The sequence below is a fragment of the Embiotoca jacksoni genome, unplaced genomic scaffold, assembly GCF_022577435.1.
Source record: "Embiotoca jacksoni isolate LCO1_2020_lvr unplaced genomic scaffold, fEmbJac1.0.p SCAF_10, whole genome shotgun sequence".
Taxonomy (NCBI): Eukaryota; Metazoa; Chordata; class Actinopteri; family Embiotocidae; genus Embiotoca; species Embiotoca jacksoni.
Window position 1 is genome coordinate 8,360,580 of NW_027185230.1, and position 15,516 is coordinate 8,376,095.

Genomic DNA, 15,516 nt, shown 5'->3' on the forward strand with positions numbered 1-15,516 from the left:
CTTTTATACAGGTAACGACTTGAGATTGGGAGTACTTTCTTAAAGCGAGATGACTAATCTAACCGGTCTGTGGGAGTCAGAATTCTTGTTGGCTGGTAGGGGATCAAATATTTATTTCCCACAATCAAAAGCAAATCAATTTATAACTTTTATATGATGTGATTTTCCTGGATTTTTCCAATTTGACCAGCTTTACCACTGAAATGTTTGCACGTTTTTATGCATGATGAGTCACTTTTGATACTTTGAAATGATGCAGAATTTTTGTTTGTAACTTTTAGCCGACATTGTTGTATACAGTTGATACTTTCTTTATTGATAAGTGTATGATCGGAATACTTCTACTGGTCAGGCCATAATAAATAATAATAATAATAATAAAAAGTTAATTATTAGGGTTTACTAAAGTTTTGGCATTTACAGTAAATAATACTGTATTATTGTGTACACTTCACGTGATACTTTAGAAAAAAGAAAAAAAAGCCCTGCGAGTAAAGTGACCACAGAGACAGAAACAGCTGGGGGGGAAACAAAGCAGGAAGCAAACAGTTTCTAAAATATCCGACTGACTCGGCATCATTTGATGTGCACGTCACTATTTTCTGTTGTCATGTGAGTTTAGTTAAAGCTTGTTCATGACTAATGACGGTGAGACACTGCCAGGAATAGTTGACACCGCTTCTTTCCTTACAGGAAGCTTATTTCCGCTCCTTTCACTTTTGTTGAAATAGTGGAGGACACTTTACTTCTTTTCTCGACGAGACGAGTAAAACAAAGTCCCGTTAACCGTGCGTGTAGTTGTATTACTCACAATACGAGGACGAAACTGTTATTAGAGGATTCTCACTTCCTAATTTGGGAAAAATAGACTTTGAATTTGAGGTTGGCGTAAGTTGCTCTCGGAGAAGTCAGTGTAGTGACAGAAGTTATTGTGGGTGGGATTACCACAACTATCAAGGAAACGATCGTCCTCCTTTACTTAAAACGGAGTTGGAGAGGTTTGAGAATTAGTTTAAGGAAGAAGGATACATCGAATGACATGCAGGTAAGACTTGATGATTGACTTTTGAAAAGCGCTCTGAGTTTGCAGATAGGCTATTTAAAACTTAACTCGGTCATAATAACTATAATAATAATAATAATAATAATAATAATACAGTTTTCGTATTATTATTATTGTTATCATTACTGACAACAATAGTGCTGAGGTTTATCACTTCCTGAGCATTTCATTATCTGTCTTCTTTTTTTTCATTTGCATGGATTGCATATATTTTTATAGGCTACTAAATTTTTTTTTTTTTTTTTTGCCACTCATCACCTCTTTGCTATGTTTTTTGAATATCGCAATGATTTGTCAATCAGTCAAAGAAAATCAATCACCAATTTCGATTATCAATTTATTGTTTGGAGTCATTTTTATGAATGTAAATATTTTCAGGTTCCTTTAGTGTTCATGATGTTAAACTGAATACCCTTTGGTTATGGACGTTTGGTCGGTGTAAAACAAGACATTTTAAGCTGCACAATGAGATTTTAAAGACCAAACAGCTGATCCATAAATCAAGACATTAATCGACAGATTCATTGATTATGAAAATATTTTTTAGTTGCAGCCCTAGAATTAAGCTCTGTTGCCTGAATACAGGTTTCAAACAATTATCTTCCTGAACATTGTATGTTAAAGTAAAAATTCCCTTTTTGTCGTAACACTACTAACCGATTCTCATTTCAATGATACCTATTGTAAACCAAACAGCTGATCAAGCTAAAGCATCAGTTTCAGCTGCCCCACATTTGAAGACATAAATCTTTGCACAACTGCAACTGTATTTCCTTTTCACCCAATAAACATCTTAAACAAAAGAATTGTAAGACAAACTTGAAATTGTAGGTAAGATGTATGTTTGATTATGTTGATGGATGCTCTTTTCCACAGCAGCCCAGGGTGCTAACATTGCAGGATAAAATGTGCTTACAGAGAGGAAATTAGATGTTTTTGTGTTGTGTTGTGTGTGTGTGTGTGTGTGGGAGGTAAGCATGTGCTGACACAAATCTAGACAGAATCTGATGTGATATTTTTCTGCCGTTATCAAAAATGAGGGAGTAATTTCCTTTGTAGCAGAGCTGAGTCATGCCTCGATGAGGAAAAACATTGCAAGTCTCACCATGTGATGCCAGTTTTTCTTTTTGCAGACTAAGGAAATATAGATGAAACTTAACATTTGACCTTCCTCAGTAAAGTGTCTCATTTTGACAGTCATGACCTGAAGATTTTAACATCAAAGTCCCTTTGTTTCTTCATTAGGTCTCAATGGACTGGACTCTTGTTTTGGTTTTGCAAGTCATGTTTCAGCCATCCCTCTCAGGTGGGTATATTAAGTGTACATTAATGAAAAGGGAAAATGTCACATCTACTTGAAACCTTTGACACGAGACAATTTTCAAAGTAAAACAATCAAATGCAAATTGACATTAATCTTGACATGAATTTGTATTGTTTCCTTGCAGTCTTGTTCACTGTGGAGGCAGAGCGAACCATGTATGTGTCCGAGTTCGGTGAAAATATTGTGATGGGCTGCAGGTTCTATCCTCGACCGTCACATCCTCAACATGACCTGAAGGTGGCGTGGCTCTGGGTCACCCCCACCACAGCTCAGGACGTGATCCAGATAGATAACGGTGTGAAGCATTCTTCGTCTCAAAAATATCAAGGCCGAGTGGAAGTTCTTACAGAGGAGCTCAAAGACGGCTGGGCTAAGCTGAAGGTAATTAATGCTAAGCCTTATAAAACATTTGTCGGTAACATTTGAAAGGTGATGGATTGTTTCCTGTAAAATTCCTCAGAGCAATGTAAGCTTGCCAACCTCCTTTTCATCCTATTGTGAATGAGACATGAGAGTCAAATTTCCGACTGAGGGTACAGAGCGTGTCATCGGATATTTACCGGAACTTTTCTGGATTTCTTGTTTCTGTAAAAGTACTATTTATCCACTATCAGCATCTGTGTTTACAGTGTTATATCAGACACTAACTCGGACAAAAAAAGGACAGAAAACGGAAGTGTCTGCTTGAAATATAACAATACCTGAACTAAGATGTGCTGAGATCAGCATTACTCATTAAACCAGTTCATATCGGTTGTTACTGTGATCGATGGATCTTAACTGATGGGGGAGTTTCTCAGAAAGTTGCTGATATTCAAAACTTTTTGTCATTTTTAGCATGATATGTATAGTACAGAGTAAGACTTGAGAGAAAGGCAGAGGAATAATGCCACAGAGTTAATGATTGTTTGTAGTTGTAGCTTATGAGGGCAAAACATGTAATTGAGCTATTTTAGTGATATTTACCGATTATTCTTCTTTAATCATGTTATAGATTTCTGGGCTCAGAATCAACGACTCGGGGAACTACCAGTGTTTGGTTCAAACAGGAAAAGGAGCCGACTATAAAACTATAAATTTGTCTGTTAGAGGTAAGAACTGTGAAAGTGCAACAGAGATACTTTTCAAAGTTTTTAGCTGAAAGATTCTGGGAATGATCTTGCTCAATGGCCAAAGCAAGCAGTCATTTCTGGGCAGTCAAAGCACCACTCAGTCTGAAAATGAAAGTAAGACCACTATTACTCAATTTTCTAAAAAAAAAAAGGGAAAAGAAAAAAAGCTTCTGACCCATTTCAGCAATTGCTCAAGATCTTCCCTTTATCTATGAATTGTTGAAGATCTCTCGATTATAATCTCAAAGTCATATCATTGTAGTGCTGCTCTAAACTTCATTCTATCTCTATCTTCTCTCCCAGCTCCGTATAAATCAGTGATAAAACGCATTGAGAAGGCTGCAGAGGGGGATGAGGTGCTGCTAACCTGCCAGTCTGAGGGATATCCTCAGACTTCTGTCGTGTGGCAGGATGAACACCAGCAGAGACGCAGTCCAAACATCACTGCCGTATCTACACCAGAGCAGCTGTTTAAAATCACCAGTCAGATACAAGTCAGCTCATCAGAGACAAACAAGTACACGTGTAACTTTACAAATGATGGCTACACTGCAACGTTTCATATTCCAGGTAAATGGTCATTTCCTTTCAAGTTTTCTTACAAGACAAAGCTTAAAATATTCTACTGGAGAGACGCACGATAACCGTAATTTTTCTCGGGTCAAGTCAAGTCGGGGCACTCCATTGCACGTCATCACACCCCACGCCTGTTTCTAGTCAGCTCTGTGCCGCCCAAAAACTATGAGATCAAATGATCAAATAAGAAAAACGGAGACAACGTATGACAGCATCTCTCCGCTTTTGCGTAACTGTTTTTACTTTGCATTTTCCTTCATGCTGCCCTGCGCTCTGTTATCTAAAAACTGAATCTGCATATTTTGAAATTAGTCTGTATCAGACATTAAAATGTTCGGTTAAACCTTTCAACCTAAGAGAGGACATTTTATGTATGACTATCTACTGCGGCTTCCGGTTATACTTGTGTTGTTTTTGTGACACTGTCAGCCCACCCACATCAAATGTAATCAGATTAAGGGGAAATATGCAGTATTATGATTCCAACGCTAGACTAGAGTTTTTCCAGCATAACAAGGTTTCCGCTGTTTGTGGTTGAAGCTGTAGGTGGTGTTTGAGTTCAGCAGTGTGTAGGGGTACTGTGACAGGAGTGTGCAAGTATGCTGTTCATAGTTTCATTTATATGTGTCTAAAAATGATTTGCTCTTTTGCATATAGTATATTTGGAATTGATAAGTTAAAATTCAAAAGTACAACATTGTATTACACTTCTTCTCAGGGTTTCAGCTCTGCACCTGAAATAAGATAAAACATGTTTGGTTTTTTTATGCTAAATTAAGGAAAACAAATTGTGAAGAGAAGGAGAAGTAGAAGAGGACTGGTGGTGCCTGCAAAGCTAACCCAACTACTATTACATAATCATGAGCTGCGTAAATAGCTGCAATAATTTTAACTCCTGACCAGCATGGGGAAGTTTACAGCTGTTTGGCTTTGGTTTGTTTGGTTATTTCCATAGTAGCTAAACAAAGTGTTGGCACAAACACAACACGTATGCTGGCCTTGTTATAGCTGAATTACAAGTGGGTTAACAGTAATCGCTGTATCTTTTCACTCTTTTCACAGGTGACCTACCAACTTTTCACGCAAAAAGTGATGCTCTCATCATTGTGTTCAGCATAGCAGCGATCATGGTTATCATTATTGTTGGAGTGCTCACTTATGGACGACGGAAAGGTAATCAATCACTTAATTATTTCTGTGTACAGTGCAGTACAGCATTTAACCTATTTTGAACTTATCACTCTCTTATCTAGAGAAAACAATATTACACAAATAATCCTCTGTTCACTCACTTAATGTGATCCCAACTAGGATCTCCATTGTGCATACTTTTCTCTCCAATAGTTCTTTCCCTTTATAGTCCAAACTACGCAGCATTAGACCCTGCTCATTTAAAAACAATTTTTTAAAGAAAAATCATTTTTAGTGCTTTAGTTTTGAATTGTGTGGTGTTCCCCATGGATCCATAATAACCCTGATCATCTTCTCATTCTACATGTTCCTTGAAGGACATATCATTGGTAAACTTGTATTCATTTCCATTTTTACACAGATAATGCCAGTCTGCAGCTTTAAACCCTAGACATAAGGCCAGCAAAGTTCATCTCATTGTTAACAGGACAATCTATTTATTTTTCAAAAGGAACTTAAATTGCTAACGGAATAGTTTAGAAAAAAAAACTAAACAAAACATCTCTTCTTACTGCGTTTATACAGACTCCATGTAAACTGTAAGTGTGGACTAGAGACAACATATCCACATCAATGTAACATCTACTTCAAAAGGATTTTTTTTTTTCTTTTCTTTTGGGCATTTGTACATGTGACAATGCTCATGTGGTAAAACCATGCATCAATACTGTTTCACATGCAGCTGTGGTCTGTAGCCTGAATGCATGACTTGTTACAGAAAGTGTGCAGGATGGGTGGGGTCACTGCCAGGCTGCATTTCCCTTTGGCATATACAATGACAGAAGGAAATAACAGAAGAAAATCTGTTTTACTGTAGGCCATTTATTATATCCTGATTGTAAGCAGTCACACTGGTTTAGTTTTACCTGTCGTAATTCATGTGGAAAAAAAATGATGTAAAATTTGTCTCACCTCAAAAAACATATTGTACATTCCCCAACATTCCAGAAGCAGCTTTCCTGTGTCAAAGCCATAGGCACCTAGCTTTTTTTGTTTGCATCCTGTGTCATTTCAACAGTAAAGACAAAGGAACAGACACGTTACGACATGATACCACTGAAAACAGGAAGTGTTCATGAAAGCAATAGATTTGGCACCATCGTGTTTGACCTTTTTTATTTGCTTATAATATATAAGCATGTGACATGTGACGCATGTTTTCGTGAGAGGATGACTTTGCTTCTTTGAAACTAAAATGTGTCACAATCAGCAGACTAAAGTGGAAACACCCAGATTGGTTTTGTTTTGGGTAAAAGGGGAATTTAAGGCTATTAAATAAAATGCACGGGTGGTTTTTGGACACACGTTTATTTGTATTAGTGTACAAATAAAGACTTCCATCATTTCAGTAGTAGACACATTCCTCCATATATGAGTGTGTGAACATGATAAGAAGTCTTACTTCAGTTACAGTCCCGGAAACATCTGGATGACATTTTTAAACTCTTATCAGAAAAGTGTGAACCTGCATAACAGTGCTTTCAAGAGCATATAGTCAAAATAAACTGTGACATTATTATACTATATCAGCCCATATACCGCATTAACAGTATATCACCATTGTCCACAAACATTTAACAAAATAACTTTAATATAATTCTATAAAATGATTCATTTAATTTGTTTGTAAACAGGGCCACACAAACCCTACACAATGATTTATATCTGTCCATATATACATCCTTACACTCACTGTACCAACACACTTAATTAAAAGCATATTTTTTTTTTGTGATAGGATGCAACACTTCCAGCATTAGGAACTGTCTGGCTGGTGGTCGGGAGCATTCTGTGTCTGCTGCTGCCTGTGAGTCTAACTTCATTATATTTATAATTTATGTTTTATTATTGAATCTCAGTGATTCCACCTGATTGTAAAGCTTTTAGCACCATTGTTTTCAAAGTGGCAACTCGGGACAAAAGATGTTCTGCACCAAATGGCTTTCTATTGATTAGAATAAAATGTATTCCTTTTTTAATTATGTTTACACTCTCAATGATTAAAATATTCACTAATTCAGGACAATAAAACTGACAGATTCAAACATCTGTCAATGTTACGGTCTACTGTGCCTGATCTCTGACTGTGCTGTTTCTTCCCACCGGGCCAACAAATAGATGAAGACAAGGACAACGAGGCAGCTGTTTTTTAATGATGGTAAGTGACTGTTATTACTCTGAGATTTAAGTTTTTCAGTTATGATCATACATAATTCACTGAGTAAAATCCTGTATTTGTTTTATTCTTTTGGGTTCTACTAAAAAAAAATTCAGCCAAGAAAGAATTAATGCATCACTGGCTGTATAGATGTTAAACACCAACCTTAAGACACCCACAAGATATCTTTAAAGTTCTGAATAATCTAACTATATTTATACAAAAACTGTACTTCTAGTGCCTTACAGGCAAATATCTGTTCAAGACAGAAATAATAATAAAAAAAAAATAAAAAAATAAAAAAATTTAAAAAAGAAGGGATCTTTTCACATTGTTTTGATGTCTGCAGGTCACATGGAGGAAAATCTGTGGTTGTATCTGAAAGCTCATTATCCTGAAATTTCCGTCAGTACAGACGCGAGACACCACTGTGGTGCTATCAGTGTGGAGGAGTTGCCTTCAAAGGCTGTAGGGTCTCCACTGTGAATAGATTCACTTCCACTGGAAAGATAAGCTGGACCCCACACTGATTTAAAAACAATTTCTAAGAATGAAGATAATTTTTCCTTTCTAATTTTGTGGACTAAATTATTGTGTGGTGTTCTACATGGATCAATACTAGGCTCAATCATCTTCCCATTCTACATGGTCTCTTATGGACATGTCATTGGTAAAAATGTATTCATTTCCATTTTTGCGCAGATAATACCAGGCTGTAGTTCTTGAGACAATCTCAATGTGGGGTACTATGTGCTATTAGGTGCTGGTTGACAAGAGTCTCACTGTCCTCGATGCTCCTTAAAATCTCCAGTGAAATATAAACTATCAGAACCTAAATAATTACTGTTTAGGTTCTTAATGTAAAGACAGCTTTATATTCCTACGAAACAGCATGAAACATGAAAAATCTACAGGTTGAAACAATTCCATTAAAATGAATTAATTTTGTGAAATGTTGCCATAGTAAATTCTGGTCGGACCGGCCCTTGTGAAAGTGTAGCCCTCTGTATTGTAAAATCACCACTTTCCTTCTTTTTTTTTTCCAGTGAGGGTCACGATGTGAAAATGACGGTAGCCTCATCCCGGTCTCATTTTGGACATGAGCATATGCATTTTCGAACTTCTTGATCTCAGCGTCCTACCTCTCCTCTGTATATTGATTGCAGCGCAATAAAAGGTAGCTTGTTTCAGAAGATACAGTAACACCTCACCATCAACAGAAGAGCTGAGAACGGTGTTCAGGCTGTGCTGTCGTTGGATGGTTTACAGAAAGGGGAACTGTGTTTTCTTCTTAAGGAGGTTTCCAAGTAAGAGAGGCAGGCCAGTTGCAGGGTGCTGGTCACGGCCTGCTTGGGAACTTGCCCCATGCTCTTACAACTAATGCTCAAAATAATATCTGTGAAGTACTGATAATACAAAACTTTGTGACCATCAAACACATGAAGCACTTTTGTTGTTTAGACATGTTTTCTTTTGTCAGCCAAAAATGCCGTGAATGTAAAATGTGTAAGTGATGCAATACATATTGATTTTGTATTCTTTTCTTTCTAGTCCTGATTGTTGTTTTGAAGTTTTACGTGTAATGTAGTTTTATATTTTTTTATTTACATGAAGTAAATCATATTACCAGAAAAATGTAATCAGAAATCCACCATAATTTTGTCTCTATCATTCATGAAACCTCTGAAAGTGATTTCAGATGTGCTTCAAAACTCCCCGTTTCTAATATATGTGGTCATTCAAGCACTTCATTAATGATTGCAGAGGTTTCGGTTTCCACTCCTTGTCAGTCCAGATAGATAGATGGATAGATACTTTATTAATCCCCAAGGGGAAATTATTTCGCTACAGCAACATTTATAGATACAGGAAAGAAATAAAATAACAGTAAAAAATATTAAATATAAAAATGCACAGTATATACAATAAAATAAAATAAATGAGAAAAAGAAAGGTTAGGGTTCCGGTAATTTGCTCGGTTGCAAACAGCAGCAGCACTTTTTTTGTGTTAGAGGAAATGCTTCTGTGAGTATTCCTGGCAAGAGACATAAATTACAGTAACACTCATTTATTTTTGCATGTTCTATTCTGCACAATAGATGGCGACATTGTGTGACCTCACTAAACAGTACAGTAACTGTTTAAGTAGTTGTGGAAGTTTGCCCTCCTTTATATTGCATAACTTCTTGACTACGTCCAGGCCTGGAATCAACTAGTATCCGTCATAACTGTGGTGAAATTTTCCTCCATGTATCAGCCAACAAAGCTTTCAGTTCATCTATACCACAGCATCAATAAGCTAACGTGTTCTTTTTGTCCCATTAAGTGATTTCAGAATTTAACTGCAAAGCGACAAAAGTGGAAATAGGAATTCTTTGCAAATTCATTAAAAATCTGAAAATGAAAACTCGTTTACAAAAGTAATCTGATCCTTCACTGTGGCAGTCCAAACTGTGACAGGCCAAACAAGTGCATCATGGCTGCTTTAATAAGCCATTAGGTATGGAATGGGGTCCATCTGTGGCAAATTGAATTGACTGGACAGAGTTTGGAAAGGCACACACCTGTAAAGTCCCACGATACACAGCCTGTCAGGACGAAAACCAAAAGATTTTAACCAAAAGTCCAACAAACTCTCTGAATAAAATGAAGGCAAAGCGTAAATGAATGTGAATGCACTTATGGAGTGTCAATATTAAAATATTACATAGAAGAATATCCAATTGAATTAACATATTAACTAGTATATTTTACTCCAAGTTCCCTATAAAATGAATGTAATTTTCCATTATTTACTGTATCTAGAAGTAAGTCCATGCATGTTGTTGGAAAGTCTGTTAGACTTTAAAACACTTACATTCAGCTTATATAAATGCACTGGATACTATACAAATGATGATGGTGGTTCCTTCCTTTTGTATTAAAAATGTTAATTGTAGTATATTTGTTAAGGTTTTGTTGTTTGCCCAGTTTCGCTCCCTCCGTCCACCAGAAGATGACCTCCTGCCTGCCACGCCCACTTCACCTGCTCCTTGTTTCCCAATTAGCTCCAGCTGCAATCACTCACTAATGAGTCCAGTCAGACTATATACTCCATGTCAGCCGCAACTCCTTTGCTGGTTAAATCGCTGCAGCATTCAGTTTCAGAACTGCCTGTTTGTTATGTTTTGGACTTTGGATCCTTTTTTTTTTTATTATTATTATTATTCTGTTTGTTGTCTTTTTGTTTCCGTGTTAAACCATTAAGTGCATAAAAAGCTTGTGTTTTGATTTGCCATCCTGTCTCTCTTGTTGTGCATTTGAGTCCTCTCCCCGTTTACCTTCTTCTCGCACACATGTTTGTTCGGTGCTCAACAATGATTGACTTTTATAGCGGGTATTCCGTCAAAGACAAAAAAGAATCATATAAATATAAATAATCACGGAAGTGTTGAAGTACTGCATATCGTAATACGTTACGTATTATTTGTTGAAAAAAAAAAACTTCTAAGGACCATACCGTATAGACACTGTGCTGTTACAACAACAATAACAGTGAAATCAAAACCGCCTGTTATCATTCCTATTGAATTATGTTTTTTTTGCTTTGTTTTTGAATGTAAATGATTTGCCTTCATCAACTGTTGCTTGGAAATAATTTATGAACAACCTCTTCCTCATTGATTACTAGTTGCACACAGTCTGCTTGAGCATTGCTGAGTTAGGTCTCAGATTTTCTGCTCAGCACAGCAATTTTCTGAAAACATGTTTTAATCTTTAGTCTGAGCTGTGATGAACATACCATCTGGTCTTCATTTCGTTTGTGGAAATTTTATGACAGTTCTTGCTGGGAAGATTTTAGTGGTCAGCATTATGGGAAGATTTCAGTGGTCAGCAATATGAGAAGAGAAACAGGAAATCATCAGCCTGTCATAACAGAGTCATCGAATTGAAACTGCCTAAATTGTTGTTATTTTTTCATATTACGGTACAGAAGGGATATGATTCAAACAGTGACAGTTTACGGTCGCTGCTGTTACACATGCAGTATGTGTCATCAAAGTTTCTCTCCTGGCTGATATCAGCACACGTCACAGAAAATTACTGAATTACTGAAGACAAATACAGTAACACATCATAATCACAGCAATTTAACATTATTATAAACACTAGTGCTTATATCAATTAGTAAAAATATATTTACCTCAGTTACTGTTAAGAAATCGGAATCATGGAAAAAGCCAAAGGCCAAATGTGTTGTGATACTTTGGAAAAGTTATTAAAAATATATATACTGACGGAGAGAAGAGACGTTTATGAAGCAAGAAAAGCTTCTTCGGGACGTTTACATAATGTCCCACCATGACTACTAAGAAACTCCAATTTGAATAATATTCTCTGTCAAATAGAAAACTGACGTTTTACATCGAACCTTCAAGGCTTATTTGACATTTATCACTTTTTCTTTCATCTTAACAAGGACAGCCATTCTGTAAATAAAAATATCTAAGTACGGATTGGAAAGTTATTTTTCTTACATATCTACAAGAAGTTTAGTTCAGGTAATAAAAGATGCAGGGCAGTTTCATTACCTGCCTACACTGTAGTCTCAATAGATGGCGCCATCCTCCTTTTCATGCGGGCTCACAGAGGGAGTTTTGGAACATTTCTGATTGACAATAAATCAATGAAATTTAGTGTAATTATGTGGATAATCTTGGAATAAAAGGGTCACAAGGGAAGAACTTAGAAATGAAACAAACAAAAAAAGTGATATTTGATAAAAGGGAAGGTTCTTATGAGGTTATAGTTTCTTCTGCTCACTGTTCTTAATATTGCAGTCGACGATGTCTGTTTAATAGCTTCTTATCCTGTCTTGTCTACAGGATTGTAAACTTAGTTTAGGATTCAGTTTAAGGGTCTTGTCCTCACACATACAGTGCATCTGGAAAGTATTCACAGCGCTTCACTTTTTCCACATTTTGTTATGTTACAGCCTTATTCCAAAATGGATTAAATAAAAAAAAAAATGTCCTCAAATTTCTACACACAATACCCCATAATGATGACGTGAAAAAAGTTTTTTTGAAATTTTTGCAAATCTATTAAAAATAAAAAAACGAAAAAAATCCCAGGTACATAAGTATTCACAGCCTTTGCCATGACACTCAAAATTGAGCTCAGGTGCATCCTGTTTCCACTGATCATCCTTGAGATGTTTCTACAACTTGATTGGATTCCACCTGGTAAATTCAGTTGATTGGACATGATTTGGAAAGACACACATCTGTCTATATAAGGTCCCACAGTCTGACAGTGCATGTCAGAGCACAAACCAAGCCATGAAGTCCAAGGAATTGTCTGTAGACCTCCGAGACAGGATTGTATCGAGGCACAGATCTGGGGAAGGGTACAGAAAAATTTCTGCAGCATTGAAGATCCCAATGAGCACAGCGGCCTCCATCATCTGTAAGAGAGCGCTCTGGACCTCAGACTGGGGCGAAGGTTCATCTTCCAACAGGACAACGACCCGAAGCACACAGCCAAGATAACAAAGGAGTGGCTTTGGGACAACTCTGTGAATGTCCTTGAGTGGCCCAGCCAGAGCCCAGACTTGAACCCGATTGAACATCTCTGGAGAGATCTGAAAATGGCTGTGCACCGACGCTCCCCATCCAACCTGATGGAGTTTGAGAGATCCTGCAAAGAAGAATGGGAGAAACTGCCCAAAAATAGGTGCCAAGCTTGTAGCATCATATTCAAAAAGACTTGAGGCTGTAATTTCTGCCAAAGGTGCTTCAACAAAGTATTGAGCAAAGGCTGTGAATACTTATGTACTTTTATTTTTAATAGATTTGCGAAAATATTAAACTTTTTTCACTTTGTCATTATGGGGTATTGTGTGTCGAATTTTGAGGAATACTTTCCGGATGCACTCTAGAGTCCTACATGTTCAAGTACTTGAGTACATCTGTGATCGGTCATTTAGGTCTTTTGACCTGGGTGTAACTGTTTGTGTCTCTCTCCACTAAAAACAAAAGGTGATTGTGAAATTTGTGCCTCTGACACTATTGAACTCTCTTCCAGTTTCATCTGTTTTTTTTAGTGTTTGTTACTGCTTTGTTTTATAGATTTTTTTTAAAAAAAATTTTTTATTGCTGTTTTAAAAAAATAATTATCCAATTTTATCTTTGTAAAGCACTATATGACTTTTCTCTGTGAAATGTGGGATGCTAAATTAACTTTCCTTACTCACATATGTAACTTGATTTAACCATGAAAGGAAAAATTGTTACCAAATTAACAGTAGCACATAAACAGCAACATTTGAGGACAACTTTCAAATTTGCTTTTCCTAGGTTTTTTTCTTCTTCTGGTTGACAATAATTTAGATGAGATATATGTATTAAGTGGTCCTGTGCCAAAAATACTCTAACATCACTTGCTTTGTTCAGCTGCCCTGAAAATGTCTCCGCATCCATTCAATCCAAGAAAAATGCTTCCCCCTGAAACTAAACTCTCCAACACTTATCATGCTTTAGTCCACACCCATCACCCCTCCTGCCTCACAACAGAGCCAGACACAAAACACACAACACATACTCAAAATGAGAGTTAACCCCATCAAAAAGTATGATCTCCTACAGGCACGGCCCCCATTTCCTCCTTCAGTGTCGACCTATCAGACCGACAAAGTTTCATCATTTGGTAATTAATATTCCAGGGAAGAGGGGAGCATCAGGAAACAATTATTCAATAATGTGTGGATGTAAATGCACACTGCGTCCACACAAAAACACACACACACAAATGCATCACCATGATCAACTCTTCCTCTCCTCCAAGATCAGGTTACCCTCATACATCTAATACAACTGGAGTGAATGTAATGAATGTGCTGGCTTACACACAAATGCTGTTATATTTTTACTATAGAATATGTTACTAAACCTGTCAGATTCCGGTAAGATTTATGTTTCTATACGGCCATAAAAAAAAAATCCACAATGGGATAAGTTTTTACAAGTTATCATGATCTGAGACGCTGATGCAACACAACAGCTGTTTGTGCTTTACGTCTGCTTCTGTTTCAAAGAAAACAAATACAGTCAACAACAAAGATGCAGTAAGTTTTAGGTTCAGCAACTGTGTTGGACCTGACTGGAGTTACACTCATTTTGTAGCCCACGAACATAGAAAGAGTTAGAGATGCTAAAATGTACGTGACAGGACAAATGATCACAAATATGATACTTTGACATCATGATATTCCATGCAATAATAAGCCACGTTGTAAATGTGCATAAAATATGATGTGATATGTCATAACATTTTATGACACGACATCCAATAAAAGGACTTCATGACATGATGTGATGAAACTACAGGACATGATACACAGTATGTTATTATGTGATGTGACACCAAGTTTTAGAGCTACTCGTGGAAGTATTGGGAACCCCAAGGAATAAGACAGAAATATAAAAACAAAATGATTTCTATTTTTCTTAAGTATTATAAAATACCTTGGTGTTGAAAGGTGTCACACAAATAAACTTTCCTTACCTAGAGTGTAAACTCGAATGAAAACAGCTGCCTATTTTTGAGACACAGTAAATAGTGTGTGAATATCTATTTATATGTGTGGAAAACAGTGAATATAGTCAAACGGGTCCACAGATCTCAAATGTCACATTTCTGCCAATTTGGGAGTTAGTTGGATGATGAGGTGGCTTTGTGGTTAGATTCATATCGCAGCGAGGTCACAGGTTTGATCACCACAATGCTTTATTCTCTCAAGCTATGCACTTAACCTACACGTACAAAAAGCCTGAGTGAAAGCCAAAGACGTAAAATGTATGTGCAAAAACCATAGTTCCAATAGACGTGTGTTATTGCTTGTATTACTTTTTTTTTTCTTCTTAACTACAGAGTACGCACAGCGTGGGCAAAGGGGGATATTGATGTGTTGATTTAAGCCCAAAAGATGCCACAGTCTGGTTGTGCGGTCCATTCCGGTCTTCACCGGAGTCTAACAACTCCAATCTATATCCATATAGTCTCCGCTGGCACTGACCCAGACTGTCTGGTAATTGGGATCAGATGAGTGGCA

General features: G+C 36.8%; 1 protein-coding gene across 1 annotated transcript; it reads left to right on the top strand.

Moving 5' to 3' along the window:
• Window positions 1-725: 725 nt before the first annotated feature.
• LOC138206908 (programmed cell death 1 ligand 1-like) lies at window positions 726-10,763 on the top strand. The gene is made up of 9 exons (XM_069163752.1): window positions 726-1,045; window positions 2,309-2,369; window positions 2,512-2,768; window positions 3,382-3,478; window positions 3,803-4,069; window positions 5,138-5,248; window positions 7,005-7,073; window positions 7,385-7,424; window positions 8,471-10,763. The coding sequence occupies exons 1-8, from the start codon at window positions 1,040-1,042 to the stop codon at window positions 7,417-7,419; spliced, it is 903 nt and encodes a 300-aa protein (XP_069019853.1). The 5' UTR covers window positions 726-1,039; the 3' UTR covers window positions 7,420-7,424; window positions 8,471-10,763.
• Window positions 10,764-15,516: the final 4,753 nt, after the last annotated feature.